The sequence below is a fragment of the Gopherus evgoodei genome, chromosome 3, assembly GCF_007399415.2.
Source record: "Gopherus evgoodei ecotype Sinaloan lineage chromosome 3, rGopEvg1_v1.p, whole genome shotgun sequence".
Lineage (NCBI taxonomy): Eukaryota > Metazoa > Chordata > Testudines > Testudinidae > Gopherus > Gopherus evgoodei.
In genome coordinates this window covers 130,912,265-130,935,279 of record NC_044324.1, presented here as the reverse complement: position 1 = coordinate 130,935,279, position 23,015 = coordinate 130,912,265, and the positions used below count along the sequence as shown (strand labels likewise).

At 40.3% G+C, this 23,015-nt stretch overlaps 1 protein-coding gene across 4 annotated transcripts in view; it reads right to left on the bottom strand.

Annotated features, from left to right (window-relative positions):
- Window positions 1-23,015, bottom strand: part of TULP4 (TUB like protein 4) — a 299,382-nt gene that overhangs the window by 56,028 nt on the left and 220,339 nt on the right. For all 4 annotated transcript variants that reach the window (XM_030556655.1, XM_030556656.1, XM_030556658.1 and 1 more), the window contains 2 exons: window positions 9,119-9,299; window positions 5,123-5,257 (listed from right to left, as the gene is read on the bottom strand). In XM_030556655.1, coding sequence (XP_030412515.1) covers window positions 5,123-5,257; window positions 9,119-9,299 — 316 coding nt within the window. The remainder of the gene's footprint in view (window positions 1-5,122; window positions 5,258-9,118; window positions 9,300-23,015) is intronic.

The following is a 23,015-nucleotide window of genomic DNA, read 5'->3' as shown; positions in this document are numbered from 1 at the left end:
GGCATTGGCCACTGTTGGAAGACAGGATACCGGGCTGGATGGACCTTTGGTCTGACCCAGTACGGCCATTCTTATGTTCTTAACTATTTATGTCAAACAATCTGTTCCACCTTATCTCTCTCTCACCAAGAGAAACTGATCCAATAAAATATATTACTTCACCCACTTTGTTTCTCTAAGACTTTTTGTAGACATTTATGGGCAAGAAGCGGTCTTCAAATGAAGACGCAGAACAGAAATGAGAGTTGGCAGAAAGGATCTCAGAATTGTTTTAAGTTGTCAACTTGTCATTTTCTATGTGCAATTTTAATATGGTTTTGTATTACTGCAACTGTTTCCTTTCTGATATTTCTCACTGGGACTATGCTTCTGAACATATCAGAGGCAGGATGTTTGTTTCTCAAGTGGATTTTTTCATAGACTAGCATACATGATGTTCCTTGATATTCTCTCCCTGAAAATGTTTCTACAGTGGGATCTAATTTCTCTTTTCTAGAATACTATGACAGACATATTAGAAATCAATGAGACAGACCAACCCCATTTCTAATAACCTGCCTAATTCTAGGTTTACCCAAGAGAACAGAACAACCTCTTTTGGGCAAAAGTCCTAGGTGAGATGCTGTGCCATACTTGAACTCTCAACCTAATAGGAAGAGGGGGATTATGGTAGATTTAAGCCACCTTTGTGCCCTCTTGATCCTGGCCTGCTCCAGAAGCTGGGGTGGCTCCCAGCATAACTGAGACAGCTTTGAAGTCTAAGCTATGGCAGCATCTCTGGAATCTGCACAATGCTGTATGCTGCAGCCCCACTCCTAATATGTCCCTCTTCCCCCCACAGCCACCCTCCCCCAACATGCCCCTATGTCAGGGATTGTGTGTGGTGGGTGTCCTTGAATAACAGCCTCACAGCGATCTTCCTCAGTTCCTGCACCACGAGAATCTTCCCTGGCAGCAACTGGGGCTTCTACAACCCATTTATGCTGCTCCCCGTCTTTTAGCTGGTGCAAAGAGGCCAGAGTAGAGGTGAGGATCTCATTTCTAGTATTTTTTGGCCTCTTTCTTGTCCTCATTTCAAGAAAGAAAACAAGGACATTAGTGTGGCTTATGTAGATTTCTGGGTTTAGAAATCTGGCCTTTGAATAATTACAGTTACAGTTTATATCATTATTATTTAGTTTGTGGTCTCTCACAGAATGGGCCTGGCACTTCTCAAATGCAGAAGACACAGTTCCTGCCCCAACGACCTTAAAGTTTAAACAGATAGAGACTGATGGGAGGCATATGTGGGGGGGGGGAAGAAGTGGAAGGATCACAAGCAGAGTGATCCTGGTAAAGACTATATTTAATGTGTCTTGTTAGTTCAGCTTTCCTGGTGATGATAAAAGCCACCAGAACTGGCCTGCCATATGAGGAATAGTAAGCTGCCTCCCCTGAAGAGGTGTAGTAGCAGATACAAGTTAAATGCCTCGGAGCTCTGGGACACATTACTTCTGGGACAACGTTACTCCATACAAACTCTTATTCTGGGCTGTGCCCACAGGGGACAATTGAGGCCTGAAAGAAAAGCAACTCATGTAACAGAGTTGGGTTCAGTGTGGGCAGAGGCACAGCTTCTATCTACAGCATAAATTAAAAGGTAAAATGTACGGATTAAAGGAGACTGTTGACTAGTTCAGGACCTATATTTATGGGTCTTTTACAGGAGTGGGTGGGTGAGGTTCTGCTACCTGCAGTGGGTAGGAGGTCAGACTAGATGATGATGATGATCCCTTCTAGCCTTAAAGTCTATGAGTCTATATTTAACTTGCCTCAGGTCTGTTAGAATTTCCATGAGTCTTTGGTGGCTGGAAAGAGGAATTAGAGTTTAGGGAAAAGCAAATTTTCTTCCCACAGCGAAAGCAGCTTTTTTCCTAATGCAACATAATATGAATGTTCCTGGCAAAGTGACTGACAGAAATGTTTACACCTAAAGCAAAGCTGATATAACAGCAAAAATATGTTGATGTTGCTTTGGGTGTGATATTTTCAGAGAGGGCTGTTTAGAAAATACATATAGCAGCCTTCAGCAGTCTATACAGACGGAGGAGCCTGTTGCAGAGTCCACAGAGCAATATTTGCATATTTCAAACACAGACTCATAGACAAGAGTTCACATGCAATACTGAAGACTATCCAGTTAATATGAGGCACTTCTAGTAGTGCCCTCTGTGGCTAGAGAGCACAGAGAAACTCTGTGTGGTGTTCTCCCACATTCTTAGCATGAGATGATAACCACCAAAAGTTACAAAGATGCATGACAACTCTCTTGACAAGAAGAAAAAACATGGGAAATATGAATATACTTACAGAAGCAATCCCTGAAATACCTACAGGTATACAGCAGATCATAGGCAGGCTCAAGCCACAAAATGGTGATATGACCTCTCTCTCTCTCTCTGTCTCCCCCATTGCCTCTCCATAGCCTGATCCTACAAGGTGCTAAGCATCCTCCATTCCAACTGAAATCAATCACACAGGCGCACAATAAAGATGCCGGTACGATAGCTTGTGCACTAGCATTTAGCCCCTGGGGTGGGGAGGTTACATGATCATATACTTCAGCAGGTCTGATATTCCATCTAGTAAAGGGTAGTGGGAGAAGAGACAGACAGATATAGGCCCAGATCCCTGGAAACGGAACGGGATATGGCTTGTGTCTCTTGATCCTTGACTGAGCGCTGGGCCAGTCCCCTGGTGGACATTAGACAAGAAAGCAGCTCTAAACTGTCCCAGCTCCCTCTGGCACTAAGGAGCCATTCTGGCAGCTGGGGATTCCCAGATCATAGGGGTTCCTCCCACCATGACACCATTTCCCTGACTGAACCCCTTGGCCTGGAGAGGGCATGAGGATAGGCAGCATAGGAGCCTCCATGTCACCCAAGGATCCCCATATGCAGGGTGGATCTTCCCAAAGCTAACTAAGCTGATTTTAGGGCAGCTTTACACCAACTGTGCCAAACTACCATGGTGTGGCTAAGGATCTGCCCCCAGAAAGTAGTAGTATAAGTCTATGCAAAAACCTATATTTAATGCAATGTTAGGGCCGAAATAGCTAATGCTCATAAGACAGGAAATTCCAAAATGTAGGGCCCCTACACTACAGCAGCATTGACTCATGTTCTTTTTTATTATACACAGGAATAACAAACCAACAATAGTATTCTAAAGGTTATATTTTAAAAGAAAACCGGGCTAGAAGATACAACCAGTGTGAAAGGTAGCTGAGTTAATCTTGGAGGACCAATTTCAACTACTGCAACCTCCAGACTTCGAAGTTTTTGATAATTCAAGATTAATTCTGAGATACCACTAGTTTTTTAACATGTATTTTTCCAGACTTTTAAAGACATAATATTAGTGGAAATAAAAGAAAAAACGAAACCTGGGGCTGGCTGTCTTGTTGAACTCACCAAAGCTAACAACTTCCTTGATCAGAAGCCTGTGCCAAAGATTTCCTGGACTGAGGGCACTTTTTCTCTGCACAGCTTCCAGGCTTTACTAGAGAGGCTTCCAGGATCCACGTATCTGGATCTACTATGACAAAAGTCACCTTACATGGGGAGCTTCTAAAAGATCATTGTTAATACTAGCGACCTAAACCCAGCTATTCTTTACATAATCTGAACCTTGAATACTCAGCCCTGGCTCAGTGAGACTTGAAATATCAAACCATGTTTAAAGAAAATCATTTGAATCTGGAAAAATATCATGATGTTACACAATTGGCAAATCCTTAAGAAATGCATTTCATGTTGCATTCAGGCTTGAATTTATTCTCAGATCTGGAAAATCAGAAGTGTTTGATTTAACCACGTGCAAAATGTCTAACTGAAACAATGGGAAAGTGCATAATTTAAAAAAATCCTAATAAAAAGTCCCCCAAATTTGCTCAAGTGATTTCACTTTTCCCCAGCAAACTCAGCCACTAAACCCCTCATCCATGGTCTGAGCTCAAGCACTGAAGATTTCAGCCCACTACTGTAACAATAGTACATATAGCAGTGTGGCCAGACAGTGGCCAATCTTATTATTCTCTCCTCATACAGAAGCTGTTCCATGCCCCTAATCATTTCTGTTGCCCTTTTCTGTACCTTTTCTTCCAATATGTCTTTTTTGAGATGGGGTAACCAGAGCTGCACGCAGTATTCAGGGTGTGGGTGTACCATGGATTTATACAGAGGCAATATGATTTTTTTTTTAATTATCTGTCCCTTTCCTAATGATTCCCAGCTGTCCTAGTATGAGGACTGGAGATGGCTGCACCAGAGAAATGGAGCACAGTGAGGGACCCTAGGGCTGTATGTTACACTGTTCAGACTATGCTGGGGAAATCTGGACTATGGTAATAGGACTTTTGTTATAATTAATATACATGGGACATCTGTAATAAAATTGACCCCTCAAGGCCTATATATCTGCAGAAAGACTCTGTGGACTATTTCTGTGGAGTTTGAAAGGGGAGTCTGTGGCAGGCATATGCCTACCAAAACACAAGACACCGCTTCCAGTTGGGGTGGCAGTTTGATGACAATGTCTTACTCTGCAAGGAGGTGTGCATATGCACATAGACAAACAGAACTTAGTAAATATTTAGCTATCGAAGGTATTATAACTAATCACTGGAGTTTTCCTTTTCTCACAATGACTTGCATCTTAATATTTCTACCTCGTACTCAATAACTCTACCAGCTATAACTTACATTTGGCTGCTACAAGAATGACTGATCCCATAATGAATTTAGGATACAAAGAAAACTAAGTTACCTGGGCATTCATACGCAACCACATACAGACAGGACCGTTATGGCATTAAGCCTGGAGGAAAGCAAACTGTTTCATTAGGTTTTAATATCAGAAATGCCTCCTAAAAATATAAAATCAACTTATTTCAAAAGCAAGAAGTCTAATAGCTGTGCTTTGCTTTTATATCAGTAGGTGTCACTGCTGACAGTGAGAGTCACTGTAGCAGGTACCAGCCTATAAGAGGCAAGACACTAAACACAACCATATAGACAATAAATAAATTAAAACATCAGAAGAAAAACTGTATGTGAGGGGACAGGATGTCTCTCTCTTGTACCTTTCAACCCTGAGCGGATGACAGTAGGAGACAAGTCGTCATAGTTGTTCATTAAACTAATGTCTCCTGACGTGAAGCTGACAGTGAGTAGTGGTTTGGTGTTCTGCACTGGGACCGGATATGCAGCTGGACCATCTGCAAAAACAAGATTGTTAAGTAAGCAAAAAAGGAGCTATCAAATGTGATTAAATCCAGGTAAAAACACATTTCAGTCCAGCCTGCTGTCAGTGACCAGTTCTGAGACTTGAATTCTGCCTGGTTATTTTTTCCCCATGGATCTGAGCAAAGGCAAAACACACGTGGATAGTTAGTCTGCCTCACTGACACTATGAAACCAACCTCTGACCTGTACCCTCCCCATCCGAAGGACAATAGCTCTAGAGTGTGATCACAAGAAACTGAAAGCAAATTTTCCACTTCTCTACAGTATTCTAATATTCCTGCCTGAAACTCTATTGTTGTTCCATTTTAGGCCTACATCTCTCTCTCTCTCCACAACCTCTCCACCCTCCCTGATGGCGCCATTCATTTCAGCTGGAGTCTGAAAGTACTGGGTAGTCAGTGTTACCAAGCAGGGCCGGCTCCAATTTTTCTGCCACTCCAAGCAGCAAAAAAAGCCGCAGCAGCGCGATCGCGCCACTCCACTCTTTGGCGGCAGGTCCTTTGTTCCAACAGGGACTGAGGGACCTGCCGCTGAATTGCCGCCAAAGACCTGGATGTGCCGCCCCAATAGTGGCTGGAGGGCCGCCCCTTGGTATTGGCCACCCCAAGCACCTGCTTCTTTAGCTGGTGCCTGGAGCTGGCCGTGTTACCAAGAAGTGACAAACTAGGTACCAGACATTTCTACCACAGCACATCTATAAAGTACTATACATATAATACTGCATTACACATCTTATAATCATACTTACAATTATTTGCTTGCTACATTTTATCACATTGGGGGATTCTGCAGGAACATCATAAATGCATCTGAGTATTGTAACTAGCCTCCTACAGATTACAGAGCTTTAAATGTTAAGCGATAAGTAGTCCAAATATATCTTGATGCCTACATGCAAGGGGGATATGAGCAAAGGGTCGGTCCTGGGGCCGGTTTTGTTCAATATCTTCATTAATGATCTGGAAGATGGCGAGGACTGCACCCTCAGCAAGTTTGCAGATGACACTAAACTGGGAGGAGTGGTAGATATGCTGGAGGGTAGGGATAGGATACAAAGGGACCTAGACAAATTAGAGGATTAGGCCAAAAGAAATCTGATGAGGTTCAACAAGGACAAGTGCAGAGTCCTCCACTTAGGCGGCAGTTTTGCAGAAAAGGACCTAGGGGTTACAGTGGATGAGAAGCTGGATATGAGTCAACAATGTGTCCTTGTTGCCAAGAAGGCTAATGGCATTTTGGGCTGTATAAGTAGGGGCATTGCCAGCAGATCGAGGGACGTGATCATTCCCCTCTATTCAACACTGGTGAGGCCTCATCTGGAGTACTGTGTCCAGTTTTGGGCCTCACACTACAAGAAGGATGTGGAAAAATTGGAAAGAGTCCAGCGGAGGGCAACAAAAATGATTAAGGGGCTGGAGCACATGACTTATGAGAGGCTGAGGGAACTGGGATTGTTTAGTCTACAGAAGAGAAGAACGAGGGGGGATTTGATAGCTGCTTTCAACTACCTGAAAGGGGGTTCCAAAGAGGATGGAGCTAGGCTGTTCTCAGTGGTGGCAGATGACAGAACAAGGAGCAACAGTCTCAAGTTGCAGTGGGGGGAGGTTTAGGTTGGATATTAGGAAAAACTTTTTCAATAGGAGGCTGGTGAAGCACTGGAATGGGTTACCTAGGGAGGTGGTGGAATCTCCATCCTTAGAGGTTTTTAAGGTCAGGCTTGACAAAGCCCTGGCTAGGATGATTTAGTTGGGGACTGGTCCTGCTTTGAGCAGGGGGTTAGACTAGATGACCTCCTGAGGTCCCTTCCAACCTTGATATTCTATGATTCTATAAAAGGGTGCTTGGTGACCATTTCTCAAAACGTCCTTGCCTCTATAAGTTTATTTTTCAATGTTCATGTGAAAGATCCTTTGTATTTAATATTTAATGACCAATAGTACCATCTGTATCATTTATTATTTAATTCTCTTCTTTGACTGGATCTGACAGAAGACATTGCAGTCCCTCAATAAGACAGTTATCAGGACCCAAGCACAGTGCATTTTGAGTAATCAAATATGACACAGTTGGCTAAGAATGACACTCCTTCCAGAACTCACAAGAGGGGTGATCAGAAAAGTACCTGGAGGAAAGAAATTGCCCTATAGTTGGTACATTAAAAATAATTACATAAATTGGCATTGTTTTTTAGATGAGTAAAAATCCATCAAACGTCAAGTCCCTCCCACACATCTGTGTGAGTGAAAGGTTTGTCACCTTTGAGAAGTTTCTGATGCACCTGTAAAGCTTTAAAAAGAACACATCATGTTAGAATAATCATTAGAAGCAGGCCTGTAATGAATGTCCACCCACTCCTGATTGACTCAGCACCAGTAAGCATGTTTCCTGCTCTACAAAGGATCATTTTGAGTTGCTAGTTCTCTCCTATCCTTCATCCAAATCCACCACCCCAAAATCGGACCCTTGATATGGCAAAATGGCAACAAAATACAACTAACTCTTTCCTCGCCGTTCATCTAAAGCTTCCTTGGAAATCTGAAGTGACTGGAATCCTTTTCATCCTCTTCTCTTACAAAGGCAAGGCTTCACCACTATTGGAGAGGGGCTGAGGTGGTGATTCACATCCATATGAAAGCCTGAGCTAAACTCAGGTTTAAGAGTGCTGAACTCTCACTAGCTGATCTCACAAGATTTCTGCCACTCTAAGTTACACCTAAATTGGTTACAGAAAACATGCCCCTTTTGAAGTAGATTTGAAGTAGATCTAAACTGCCAGGGCATGTTTGGAACCAACAGATCAGATCTGAAGTGCTGGTTCAGACACATCTTTAGTCAATATGTACTTTAATTTTCCACCATCCCATCAACATTTACATCACTCTTTAAATTAGTTGGACCTGATATACTGGAATAACAATTTTGTCCCCAGCACTAGCCAAGAGGAATTTCAGTTTAGTATCTGAACTGTCCTTTTTCTGGGGGACTATATCCTGCTCTTGTAGGAAAATGGACTCAACGATCTATTACGTCTTTGCCATCTGTAACTTCTATGACAGTTTAAAAACCAAATAGTGCACATAATCATGTGATACTATACCATGGTAAGGAGGGAGAGACTTCATCCTGATCACAACTGGCAATTAATGTATGCTTGGAAGCATGAGGACTGATAACCCCAATCACCCTTTTCCTAGCTAGTGTAACCGCAGGGCTATTTTCAGGTCTAATCCTTTTATGAAACGTACTAAGCTCAGTACTATCAGGGATGGACTGCATACTGATAAGCATGATCACTGGTTAACAGGATTTACTGGAAATAAAACTCACAGTATTTATAGATATGTTTAACAGTACTGGAAATATTATTGCCACGGGTGACTCTTGATATGGAGCTATATTACAATGCACTAGTTTGTCAGACTACCTGTCCTCTGATAATATGCATGAGGACGACTGGCTTATACTGCTAAAATGTGTCACACATACTCAGTAATGATAAGTAATGATACTACTTTGCTCTTATGCCATGTTTTTCACTCACAGATCTCAAAAAACACTTCATAAAGGTATCATTATCCCTTCTTCACCAATGAAGACACCGTAGCACAGAGAGGGGAGTGACTTGTAGTGGGTCAGTGGCAGAGGTGGGAACAGAATACAGGTCTCTCGCTCCCTGTCCAGTGTTCTATCCGCTGCCCCACACGCTGCCCCTTGTGGATGAAACTATGGAAGACGTATGTTCCAATACTACTATAAAGCATGACTGCTCCATGGCACTGCTGTTAGTTAAGTGTCAGCAAATATTAAACAGAAAAAAGCTGAAGGCAACATACCTTGCGGTGGGGAGTAGTCATCAGAATCTGTGTCACTTTCACTGCTGTCTTCCACCAGGAAGCTGGGGTAGTTCCAAGACATACTGAGGATGCCATCTGACTCATGGAGGAGAACATGTGCCAGCATTCGGCCATGGCAGTCCATGACAATAACCTGACCATCAGCAGTGCCAAACAGTACCTGAAAACAACAGAATGGGACACTTAGGAGAGACACAGTTCCATGAAATATAATTGATATAAAACTTCTTAGAATACATCTTGTCAATTAACTAGGCGCATTGAAAATGAATCCAAAGCGAAGTAGTGAGGTGTTCCAAGGGTCAGTCTCTAAGTGAGGGGTTACTGTACCAGTTTAAAGTCATCCCAGTTAATATTGTTTCATTATTAAGCTGATCTATTAGAGAACATACTCATTTAAATCACGCAACGTTCCATTATAAGGTTGTTTGGCTTGCCCCATTCTGCCCGCCTGGCATTCCAGCCGGAGAGCGGGGTCAGGGAGTGGGAGTTTTCCCCGTTACACCCACCTGGCATTCCAGCTGGGGAGCAGGGTCGGGGAAGGGGGGGCTTATCCCACTCCACCCACCCGGCATTCCAGACGGACAGTGGGCAAGCCTCCAACCCCGCTCCCCAGCAGGAGCGTCGGACAGGCAGAATGGGGCAAGCCCCCGCACCCTGACCCCACTATGACCCACCTGAACCAAGCTTCACAATCATCATTGGTGAGTACAGTACTAAATTTGTTTAAAATTATTTAAAACTTATACTGTATATGTATATAATGTCTTTTGTCTGGTGAAAAAAAATTCCCTGGAACCTAACCCCTCCCATTTACATTAATTCTTATGGAGAAATTGGATTCACTTAACATCATTTCGCTTAAAGTAGCATTTTTCAGGAACATAACTACAATGTTAAGCAAGAAGTTACTGTACTACAACCCAGAAAAAAACATGTTCAAAGAATGTTGTTAAGGTTGCAAAGTTAAGCACTCATAAATTAGGAAATGCAAGAAATAAGGCTGCCTGTGCAACCTTAATTTACTCCCTTGTGCTTATGCATTAGAATATTGCTCCTGTTGACCTCAATGAGAGCGGGACTGAAGAGAGAACTTTCTGCCCACCTGACTGAAGTAGGATGGACTGGATTTTCAGGTGAGGCCTAGCTGGGGATTCTGCTGGGAGGCAGAACTTTAGAGGGACTGGAAAATAACCAGTTGGCCTCATTAATTTAATAGTTTATTTGATTGTCTATTTATCCCTAAATAAACTTCATTGTGTTCCTCACTTACCTAGACTCTGAGTGTATGTGGAAGAAGGGAAGACAATTAAATTACCTTTAAGGATGACCAGGGGGTTTAAAGTTTAAGTTCCTAAAACCTGAGTCTGGTTTCAGGTGAGGACTCAAGACAAACTATTTGTTTATTTTAAATGGAACCCCTACACATTATTTGAACCTTGCCCTTATTGCTGTTAATAGCATGCGTGAGAAAGATTATAAGAGCGTTTCAGTATCTATAGAGTTTATATAATCCAGAACACCAAGAGGTGGAGAAAGGAGAATGTGTCAGCTGTTACAATACTAAAGGGACAGATGACTAAGTGACGTTTTAGCAGAGATTTCAAATGGATTATGGGAAACACAAAGGTTGATAGAGGAGGATGAGTTATTCAACTGATAAGCAATAGTTTGGGAGAAAGTGAGAGAATGTCCTCTGACATCTGTGACAAAAGACAATACAAACGCCTCCGCAACTTACGCAATTGTTCCGTTCCGGAAAGCCTTGCATAACTCGAATTTTGCGTAAGTCAGAAATGTATACCCGCACGTTATGCAAAAATTTCCGCAATTCAAAAATCCTATTTCTGGTTTATGGAACTTTTTCCATAAGTGCGAATTTGCGTAAGTCAGGTCTTATGGAACTCACAGAGTGTCTGTACAATCAATCAACTGGAACTAGATTAGTATAGCCCAGGAGGAAGGCAATATGTTACAACTTCAGGAAAAGATAGAGGAGAGCTTCCACCCACTATATCAAACACAAAATGGATGATGTGAGGACTTTTCTTGTTTAAAATAGTATTTAACTCAGATGCACTAAGCCCGCAGAAACTGGAACTTATAGTTCTCTCTCCCTTAAGCATGTCCTGTGCCTTTATGTTTTGAACAAGTTAAGGTCTCTGTTTAGACAATTTTAGAAGACTAGCAACCAACAATAAATAAGTTATAATAATGAATCCATGAAATGACAAATGTATTATTCAAGGCGGCTGCTGCTACCACATAGTTCTAACCGAGACAAGTATATTTTAGACAAATTTAACTGAACTTGAAATCTAGTGAGTTTCCAAAAAAGAATTAAAGGTAGTTTCATGTACTACATCTACCCCTTAGTGCGCTATCTAATTTTGTGGGTTTACCCTTACATCTTTCAGTATTTCAAATGTGTTTCTGTCTCCTATTACTGTGTGAAACACTCATATAAATAAAAGGAGAAACTGACTGACTACACAGGGGAAACTCTGAAAATGTACAAATTAAACAAGCTGGGGAGGGGGTAAATACAGGTTTTATTTTCTTAACTGCTACAGTGATCCTAGGTTCTACTGGTACAAATAGTACTTTAAAAAGTTTCAGACAGAAATGTAATTGTAAAGTTCTTTCCAAACAGATGAAAGGAGGACACATTCCATATTTCCCATCATGTGCTGATCAACAGCTACAGAAGACTAAAAGTGAGAGGAGGTAATGGGAATAGGGGAGGAGTCTGGGGAAGCTTTTCATGGCTGGAAGTTTAAAAAAAATATTAAACAATGCAAGCCAAATCCTGCTCTCACTTACACTGGTACAAACCTGGAGTAACTCCATACGGAACTTCAATAAAGGCTTTATTGAAGGCAATGGCGTTATTCCACATTACAGACTCATAGACTTTAGGGTCAGAAGGGACCAATATGATCATTTAGTCTGACCTCCTGCACAAAGCAGGCCACAGAATCCTACCCATCCACTTCTATAACATTAGCACTGCTATAAGTCAAAGCAGTATTTGGTCATTAACTATAATCACTATGTGGTACAAATGTCAGTGTGCTAAATTCTGATTAATGTATATGCTAAGTAATGGTTTGGTTACCAGCCTGCCAATATCATCTTTAAGTATTAGGCTGGAAACTCTCTCCCTTTGCTCAGCCAAACCTTCCCTCTTATTTGTCACCGTTTGTACTCGTCTCCCACTCTTGTCTTCTTGTCTCTTTTCAGGCTGCCCTGAGATTTGAGCCCGCCCCCACCCCCATCTTCCTGTGCACAAAAAACCTCCTACTTCACCTTCCAATACCTCCTCTAACTGTTCATCTTCCCAAAGCCTTCCACAGATAATCACCACCTTCACATCATGCTGCGACAACAAAGACTGTTTTTTTGACCGATCTACTTTGAATTTGATCTGATTGTAAAACTGACTGAATTTGATCTGTTACAGGGAATGTTCCTTTATATTTGTTTACAAAGTACCAAGCACTGTGGGTGCTTGGCAATAATGTCAAAATGAGATTTTCGGCAGCTGAACTACTGTAGCAGTAAGGAAATCAATACCGTTCCACATGGGAAATTATTACTTACATTGGAGAAGATGGGGATTAATACAAAAATCAGAAGGTGGGTAAGGAATTGGTTTAAGAGAAGATTACAATGGGTCATGCTGAAATGTGAACTGTCTGGCTGGAGAGACATTACCAGTGGAGTTTCTCAAAGATTGATCTTGGGACAAATTTTATCTGACATTTTCATTAATGACCTTGGCACAAAAAGTGGGAATGTGTTAATAAAATGTGCAGATGACACAAGGATGGGAGTATGGTGATGGACCAGACTGTCACACAAGAATATGTGGATGACCTTGAAAACTGGAATAATAGAAATGGGATGACATTTAATGGTGCAAAGTACAAGGTCATGAACTTAAGGACTAACAAGTGTATTTCTTATAAGCTGGGGACTTATCAGTTGAAAGTGACAGAGAAGAAAGACCTGAGTGTATTGGTCAACCACAGGATGACTATAAGCTGCTAATGTGATGCAGCCATGAAAGAGACTAATGGAATCTTAGGGTGCATCAGGAGAGATATTTCCAGTAGAGATACACAGGTGTTATAACCACCGTACAAGGCACTGGTGAGACCTCATCTGGAATACTGTGTGCAATTCTGGTCTCCCATGTTTAAGAAAGATGAATTCAAACTGGAATAGGTGCAGAGAGGGGTACTAGGATGCCTGGAGGAATAGAGAATCTGATTTATGAGAGGATACTTAAAGGCCTTGGCTTGTTTAGCTTAGCAAAAATAAGACTGAGGGGAGATATGATTACTCTCTATAAAAACATCAGGGAGGGAGAGGAATTATTTAAGTTAAGGGCCAATGTTGATACAAGAACAAATGGATATAAACTGGTCATCAACAAGTTTAGGATTTAAATTAGACAAATGTTTCTAACCATCAGAGGAATGAAGTTCTAGAACAGCCTTCCAAGGGGAGTAGTGAGAGCAAAAACCTAACTCATTTCAAGGCTGAACTTGATAAGTTTATGGAGGAGATGGTATAATGAGACTGCCTACAATGGCATATGGCACATCCACATCTGCTTTTAGCTAATATCTCATAAGAGCAGAGATATTTGTGTTATGAGACAGGGAGAATAGAATTTCCTTTCCTACACCTCTGAACCATTCTTTATTTTTATATTAATCATGTCCTCTCTTACTTATCTCTTTTCTAAGGTAAACAATCTCCCATCCCTGCACCATTCAGACTGATTTCCCTCATATAGACCACTCATTTTATATATGATATCATATCCACTCTTATTCATCTCATTTTTAAGATAAACAATTCCAATCTTTTCAATATCTCTTTATATGAGCGTTTTCCCAGGTCTCTGGTTATTTTCATTGCTCTTCTCTGAATCTGCTCTAGTTTCATACTACTCTTTTTGAGTCATGGTGAACAGTACTGCACACAGTATTAGAGATGAGGCTGCACCTCTTACTGATATAAAGGCATCATAATATTTTCCATAGTGTCCATCCCATTGCTTATATATCCTAACATCTTGTTTGCTATTTAGATCACAGCTGCATATTGAGCAGAGGTCTTCACTGAGCTGTCTACAGTATAACCCAGGTCCATTTCTTGAGTTGAAACAGCTAATTTTGAATCTTGTAAGGTGTGTATGGTACCAAATATACTTGTACACAAGCCGAATATTTTTGGTAAAAAGGTGATGCAACAGAGAGCAGGGGTCGGCTTATAAACGGGTCTACACCAAAATTTGATGATTTTAAATTCTATGGAATCATTGAATTGAATATCTAATACATTGTCATTTTGTTTACCTGGAGCGTCTGCAGGCATGGAGCCCCTTGGCTCCCTGTCGCACCACTTCCCACAGCTCCCATTAGCTGGGAATGGCAAACCGTGGACACAGGTAAACAAAACGTCCAGGCCCGCTAGCGGCTTACCCTATTGGGCCAGGAGCCAACCCCTGAAATATAGGGTCGGCTTATGAAAGGATCAGACAGTTTTTGCTATTTTTACCTAACCATCTTGGGGAGTCGGCTTACAAATAAACGGGCTGATGAACGAGTATATACGGTACTTTAATTTTTTCCCTCCAATGTATATCACTTTGCATTTATTGATAATGGCTTTCATTTGCCAATGTGTTGCCCATTCACTTAGCTTGTTTAGGTCTCTCTGTAGTTTCTCACAATTCTCTCTGGTCCTATCCTAAATAACTTTGTCTCATTTGCAAATTTTGCTACCTCACTGCTCACCCTCCTTTCCAAATTATTAATAAAAATATGAAACAACACAGGACCTAGTACAGAATCCTGGGCTAACCCATTGTAAACTCTTTGCCTTTATGAAAATTAACCATTTAATTTTAACTCTTTGTTTTCTGCATCTCAGCCAGTTTTTGATCCATGACAATAATTTGCTTCTAACCCCGTGACTACTTACCTTTTTTAGTAGACTCTAGAGCTGGACCTTATCACAGGCCTTTTGCAAGTCTATATAAATTATGTCAACCAATTCTTCTTTATCCACTACTTTACTGTCATGTTCAAAGACTTCTACAAGATTAGTAAAATACAATTTTCTTTTGCACAAACCATGCTGGTTAGTTCCTATCATATCACGATCTTCCAGGCTTTTTGTAATTGTTTTTAACCATCATTTCAACCAATTTGCCAGGTATATAAATATACTGGTTTATCGTTCCCTAGATCATCCCTACATTTCTTCTGAAATACAGGTACATTTGTTACCCTCCAATCTTCTGGGACAGAGTCTGTTTTTAATGAGAGATGCATGTTTTTGCTAGCAACTTAGCCACTTCATACTTAAGTGCCTTCCGTATGGTGCCACCTTGGTCTGGTGACTTATTGCATTTTAAATTGTCAATCTGCTTCAGCACCTCTTCTTCTGTCACCTCAATCTCTGAGAGTACGACATACCGAGAGAGAATCTTTGTTACCAAGAAAGAGCATGTCTAGGGCAGGAATCTTCCCAACATTCTTAATGGTGAAGACTGATGTAGAAAGAAAGAAATAATGTAGCTTCTCAGTAATGTCTTTATCTTCATTAATTATTCCCTTTACCCTCTGGTGATCCAATGATCCACCAATTCTTGCAGTCTTCTTGCTTCTGGTACATTTAAGAATCTCTTGCTGTTTGTTTTTACATGCTTAGCTATTTGCTCTTCCATTCTGGCCCTTCTAATTTCCCTCTTCTAATTTAACTGCTGTAATTTATACTCCTGTTTATTGGCTTCACTAGGGTCAGATTTCCACATTTTGAAGAATTTCTGTTTTTCTTGAATAGCCTCTCTAACCTTGCCATTAGGGCATATTGATTTACTCCTTGCCTTTCTGGTTCCCTTTTGTTCATCAGTACACATCTCCTGAAACTCTAGTATTGATTTTCTAAGTAGCACCCATTTCACCTCTAAGGATTTTACTTCATTTAGTTAACTTTAGGGCTTTTTTTGACTAATCATCTTTTCTTACTGAAATCTTCCTTTCTTAAATTTAGTGACACTTCTTGGTATCCTACACTTTCTGGTTTGATTTGCTCTGGCATTACTGAACGTGTGTGTGTGTGTGTGTGTGTGTGTGTGTGTGTGTGTGTGTGTGTGTGTGTTGCTCATCACAGAACGACGACATTCTGCAAAAAGAGGCATTAATGCCAACCATATCTGCATTGTCAGAAATGCAGTACATGGTTCAAGAAGGCTGCATCAGAAGCTCTGTTTGTTTTAATTCAGCCATCTGGCCAAACATTAGTATTCATCTAGGAATCCACATTGCAACCTTCGCCATAACTGATAATAACTGTCATATTAATAAAGATAAATCTATTTTTTGTGATCCATAGTTAAATGACTATAAACTGATTAAAACATAAAACAAACTTACAAACATCTGCTTACGAAGATGTATTTAATAACAGATAAGGTATATGGAAAACTAGGAGCTCTGATCATTTTCATTCCTTATTCTAATTTAAAAATGTGAATCTCCAGAAAGATTTTGGCAAGACCATTTTTTATAGTCCATTTAGTCACCAAATTAGGATTGTGCATTCTCTTGTGCATCCCTCGTTTATAGGTGCTACACCTGCAAAATGTGGACAACACAACAGCAATAATCAGCTGCTCCTCTGGTGTTGAGAAACAACTTTAGGATTTTTTTCTTCTTCAAACACATTCAGACTAGCATTTCTGGCTTCATATCCACTTCCCTTCTAAAAATGCAGGGCAGTGGGATATGGACAGGAGCAGACAGCTGCTCTGTTGCACAGTGCTTTTTATTTCTGTTACCAATTCAGCTGCTGTAATATGATTTCCTGAACTTTAAAGATGACACAGAAAGAAACATCACCACAATTTGCACAAAAACTTTAAAGAAAATGTGTTAGATTTTCCATTACTGTCTTTCAACCTCAACAAAACTGAAAGCAAGGCTTCAATTTCCTTCAAGAATGAAAAAGAGGCAACAGTCAATGCCTGGATGTTATACTCATATATTCTGCTGCTTACTCCCATTTACACTGAGCAGAGGAATTCTCATTCCAGGCCATTAACAGTTTTCACAGATGCAGCTGAGTAGGCTGCATACTTTCACAGGAGAAGTCCTCAGAGTAAAGATAACTATTATAAAGCTCTCAAGTGAGAAGACAAAGCAAACATACTGAAGATCTTGGTGACAACACTGTTTAAGAAACAGTGAAATACTAAAACCAGGGTACCCAGCCAATATTGCTTTACTCCTATCTAACATGATATTACAAAAGAGTGAATGTAAATTATCTAGAGACTTTTAATAGCTTCTTCCTAGAGCCAAAAATACTTATATTCTCAACTTCTGGATCTCAAACAGCAAACTGACTTTGGACATGAGAGAATGGAGACACTTGCTCACCTGAAACAAATAATCTTGCATATACTATTTGAAGGCAGACAAATTCTATGAAGTTTGATTTAGTTATAAATCAATAATTATATCTGTGCTAATTTTGACTTTATCACACAAAGTACATATACATCTCTACATTCTTCCATGACTCTTGAGACACACTTTAGCACATCATGACATACCAATTAGATTATTAAATGAAGAGAATGACCCTCCACAGAAACACTTCGCTTAACATGCTGACTCTTGATTAACAATATGCTGCAGTTACAATATACAGAGACAACTGTTATAAGGCATTAGGGTGACTAGATGTCCTGATTTTATAGGGACAGTCCCAATTTTGGGGGCTCTTTCTTATACCTATTCCTCTATCCCCGTCTCAATTTTTCACACTTCCTCTCTGGTCACCCTATAAGGCACGCAGTTTTTTCTACTGTGTTACATTTAAAACCTCAATAAAAATATTAGCTTCCAGGTTTTGGGTAGATAATCAGCTGTTTCCACAAATCTTTAAATAACAGAGATGGGATTCCAGAGTCTGGACCACTGAGCTTACAAACCTGCAATAATAGTGAGGTTTCTTTAAGAAGTGTGGTTTTCCCCTTTCAATCAACTCTTCAAACCAGAGGGGGTCATTAGTAAGGCTGTCGATTAATTGCAGTTAACTTACGCAATTAATTAAAAAAAATTCATCGCACTTAAAAAAATTAACCGTGATTAATTGCAGTTTTAATCGCACTGTTAAAAAATAGAATACCAATTGAAATTCATTAAATATTTTGGATGTTTTTGTACATTCTCATATATATTGTATTTTGTGTTGTAATTTAAATAAAGGATATATTATTTTTGATTGCAAATATTTGCACTATAAAAATGATAAAAGAAATAGTATTTTTCAATTCATCTCATAGAAGGACTGTAGTGCAATCTTTTTCTTGCGAAAGTGAAACTTACAAATGTAGATTTTTTTTGTTACATAACTGCACTCAAATAAAAAACTATGTAGAACTTCAGAGCCTACAATTCCACTCAGTCTTACTTCTTGTTCAGCCAGTCGCGAAGACAAACAAGTTTGTTTACATTACAGGAGATAATGCTACTGTCTTCTTGTTTACAATGCCACCAGAAAGTGAGAGCAGGCATTTGCATGGCACTTTTGTACCCCGGGATTGAAAGGTATTTATGCACCAGATATCCTAAACATCCATATGCCCCTTCATGCTTTGGCCACCATTCCAGAGGATATGCTTCCATGCTGATGACGCTTGTTTAAAAATATAATGCGTTAATCACATTTGTGACTGATCTCCTTGGGGGAGAACTGTATGTCCCCTGCTCTGTTTTACCCACATTCTGCCATATATTTCATGTAATAGCAGTCTCAGATGATGACCCAGCACATGTTCATTTTAAGAACACTTTTACTGCAGATCCAAGAAAATGCAAAGAAGGTACCAATGTGAGATTTCTAAAGATAGCTACAGCACTCAACTCAAGGTATAAGAATATGAAGTCCCTTCTAAAATCTCAGAGAGATGAGGTGTGGAGCATGCTTTCAGAAGTTTTAAAAGAGCAACACTCCAATGTAGAAACTACAGAGCCTGAACCACCAAAAAAGAAAATCAACCTTCTGCTGCTGGCATCTGACTCAGATAATGAAAATGAACATGCGTCAATCTGCACTGCTTTGGATTGTTATCAGGCAGAACCAGTTATCAGTATGGATGCATATCGCCTGGAATGATGGTTGAAGCATGAAGGGACATATGAATCTTTAGCACATCTGACACAAATATCTTGTGACACTGGCTACAACAGTGCCATGAGAAAGCCTGTTCTCATTTTAAGGTGACATTGCAAATAAGAAGAGGGCAGCGTTATCTCCTGCAAATGTAAACAAACTTGTTTGTCTGAGCAATTGGCTGAACAAGTAGGAGGACAGAGTGGACTTGCAGGCTCTAAAATTTTACATTGTTTTATTTTTGAATGCAGTTATTTTTGTACATAATTCTACATTTGTAAGTTCAACATTCATGATAAAGAGATTGCACTGCAGTAGTTGTATTAGGTGAATTGAAAAATACAATTTCTTTTTTTTTTACAGTGCAAATACTTGTAATCAAAAGCAAATATAAAGTGAGCACTTTACACTTTGTATTCTGTGTTGTAACTGAAATCAATATATTTGAAAATGTAGAAATCACCCAAAAATATTTAAATAAATGGTATTCTATTATTGTTTAACAGTGTGATTAATCACGTGATTATTTATTTTTTTTAATCACTTGCCAGTCCTAGTTGTTAGGAAATGCACCTATGGTCATAGGAAGGTATTTTCTTCACATACATCAGGATAGTAGTAGTGTAAAATACAGGGTAATTTTTTTCTGCTAATTGTTTGATGTGCAAGTCCCATTAATTCTACCAAAAACCACCCAATCAGGCAGTGGAAGCTAGCTGACACTCAGCAGCATTCTCACACACTCTTGGAACCCTCCTGTACGGTCTCCAAACCAAGACTTCCTTAGCAATTTCCTGAAAGTCAGCATAAACCTACTCTACTTCCCTCAGAGAGGATGCTAAGGAATTGTTGGTATGAAGAGAGAGAAGGCAGGCTAGAAACGCCATCCCAAAAGACGGCCCTAGCAGCAACGGTGACAATTTGAACTAGCGAAACTGCAACAGAGAAAAGACTTAGCAGGTAAAATCTACACTGTTTTGGTTCTATTAATTCAGAATACATAGGTGGTTATTATTACACAGATCATGGCCCAGCTTAGATGTCCATGCAAGGTGTAAGAGGCAGCAAGTGCCTTAAATCCTGCTCACTATACAGGCTCCCCAGATCTGGAGTCTGGAGATCTGGAGGAGTAAACAGTCATTGTACCTCTCTCCAAACTGAGCAAGTGGGCAGGGAGTGTGCAGAGAAGGTTGGGGCAAGTGGAGCTGAGTCAGCAAGGAGATGCAGTGACTACCTCCCTGGGTGCAAGGAGAAAGCAGGGAAGAAATCATTCTTTCTCAAATGATGCAACCACCACCACTACTAAAATGTCAGAATGCTGACAAGAAATAAGCTCTTGGGTGAACATCAGCTGCCTTAAGATGGGACCCAGGCAAGACGGAAGTGATACTAGTCAGAACAGAGAAACACTTTGAACAGCTAGCTGAGATGTTGTCTCCACCTTCCAGTGACTAAGGCTGCAAGTCTGTCACAGAGGTCACGGATTCCGTGACTTTCTGTGACCTCCATAGCAGTCGGTGCTGGCTCAAGGGCTGCTCATTGCACACAACACAGAATGAACTGTCAGTACTTGGCTACAAAGCAGCAGTGTGCTCTGAGCTACCCCACCTTCTATCATCCTTATCCTGGGAAAGCTGTGTGCTCAGAAAATGGTGCAACAGCATCCACTCGATACAAAAAAAAGCAAGGGAAAGACAGGGAACAAACACTAAACACTGTTTAGAGGACCCCAGAAAGCACTGAGAAACCTATTATTTCTGGAATAAGTGCATAATGCATCTTAAAATAATCCAGTAAAAAGGAGAGAGAGAGGCCAAACAACGTTCTCTAAACTAGAATCACTTCCTTTCATAAAGCTCTGACATTGTTATTTGGTGTTTTAACAGTCAAGTTACTAAGCAAAGAATAAATACATGTTACTTGTTTCCAACATTTATAAATATCTATATCAAGAATAGCAATGTCTCACCAAAAGCCTTTAAACATTCTGAGAATATCTAAAAATCCCACGTTTTGTCTAGAAAGGACTGCATTAGGATATTAAACATTCATAAAACTCTTAGCACGAACAACCTAAGGTCATTAATTTTAATGACAAGCCTGCCATGAAAGCTTGAAATGCTTCTAAAATAGTCCCAAATATTAAGATATTTAAGTTGTGCGGGGGGTTATCTGATTGTTTTTCTAAATAAAAGAACTTGTTTTGAAAGCCAAGTGACGTGTACTTTTCCTGTTGTCTATTTACTTTTTTGATTCTACTGCTACCAGTTTTTTGCTCCGTTATGCAGCACAAAGCATTCATGGCTCACCATACAATTTCCATACCCAGATGTGGCCCTCGGGCCAAAAAGTTTGCCCACCCCTTCTATAAGTAATTTAACCACTGCATTCCTTGTGGATTGAATAAATTACCTCGTTAATTAATAACACTTCCTATATGCCGTGAAAATTTTGCAGCCATTTCCCCCCAGTGATTTGTGAACTGTATCTATCAATGGAAATGTCTTGCTGTGCCTTCTTAAAGGTTACAGTGTCTTCCCTACAAGTGTTATCATACATATGTAGGACAATTAGAAATGCTAAGCAGATTGGGAGGTGAGATGCATTCAAAATTTTGATTGGGGAAAAATACATTTGCATGTGCAAAGAGAAAAAAATATAGCTATTTCTTGGCATTTTTAAAAGTTGCTTTATATAAGCCTATAAAGAACCATACTAGGAGATGGAGGATACTTTAATAAAGAAAGACCAAATGCATTGCTTATACTTTCAGTTCTTACATCCTGCAATTTTTTATGTCCTTCCTCCCACCCCCATATCTAAAATAATTAGGGCAAATTCGCTCATCACTGCCACTGCCACATGTACATAGCTCCCCTTCATCATTTTGTCAGCTTATTACAGTCCCGTCTTCAAGATTTTTTCACAGAGTTAGATGCATATACATAATTAAACTTGATAAATGCAAGCACTACAGTAGTAACCACTACCTGAATCATGCTGCTGCTACAGCACCTGACTAATAACTAGTGATATGATAAATGGAAACACTATCCATAAGTCTGAAGCACCACACTTCAGTACAGTGTGTAAAAGAAGAACTAGGGGGAAATGGCATAACGGACCATGTGTGGTGCATAACTTCCAAACACTTAGAACTCCATTATTTCTATGCTAGAATTTTTTCAGCTATGTCAAAGCTACTTGTCCTTGTTTCATCTGAAGTCCAAAACAGCTCCTTCCCTGATAAGGATGAAGCAAATGCAATCTGTGTGCTATATGTGAAGGCATGGAGATCCAAGACAAGCACAATGGAAGAAACCATGGCAGTTTATACCATGACCAGGGACAGATTTGCCTGTCAGATTCCTCTCCACAAAACTAGGAGCATACCAAGGTATTTCAGGGAGCTGAGAGAGGGACTGACGTCACTCCTCTTGGCAGGCTGATCCCATAGGCAGACATGCCAACTCTTGTGAACCGATTGCGACAGACACGATTTCCAAGTACAATTAAGCCTCATTCATGATCTCGCAATAGATCCGCCAAATCTTAAGATTTTTTTCCTACTGGCAGGGCTGGCCTTAGGGGTAGGCCACATGGATGACCACCCAGGGCGCCAGGTGCCATCTGAGAGCTACAAGCTGGCAGGCCTGGGCTGCCGGAACGGGAC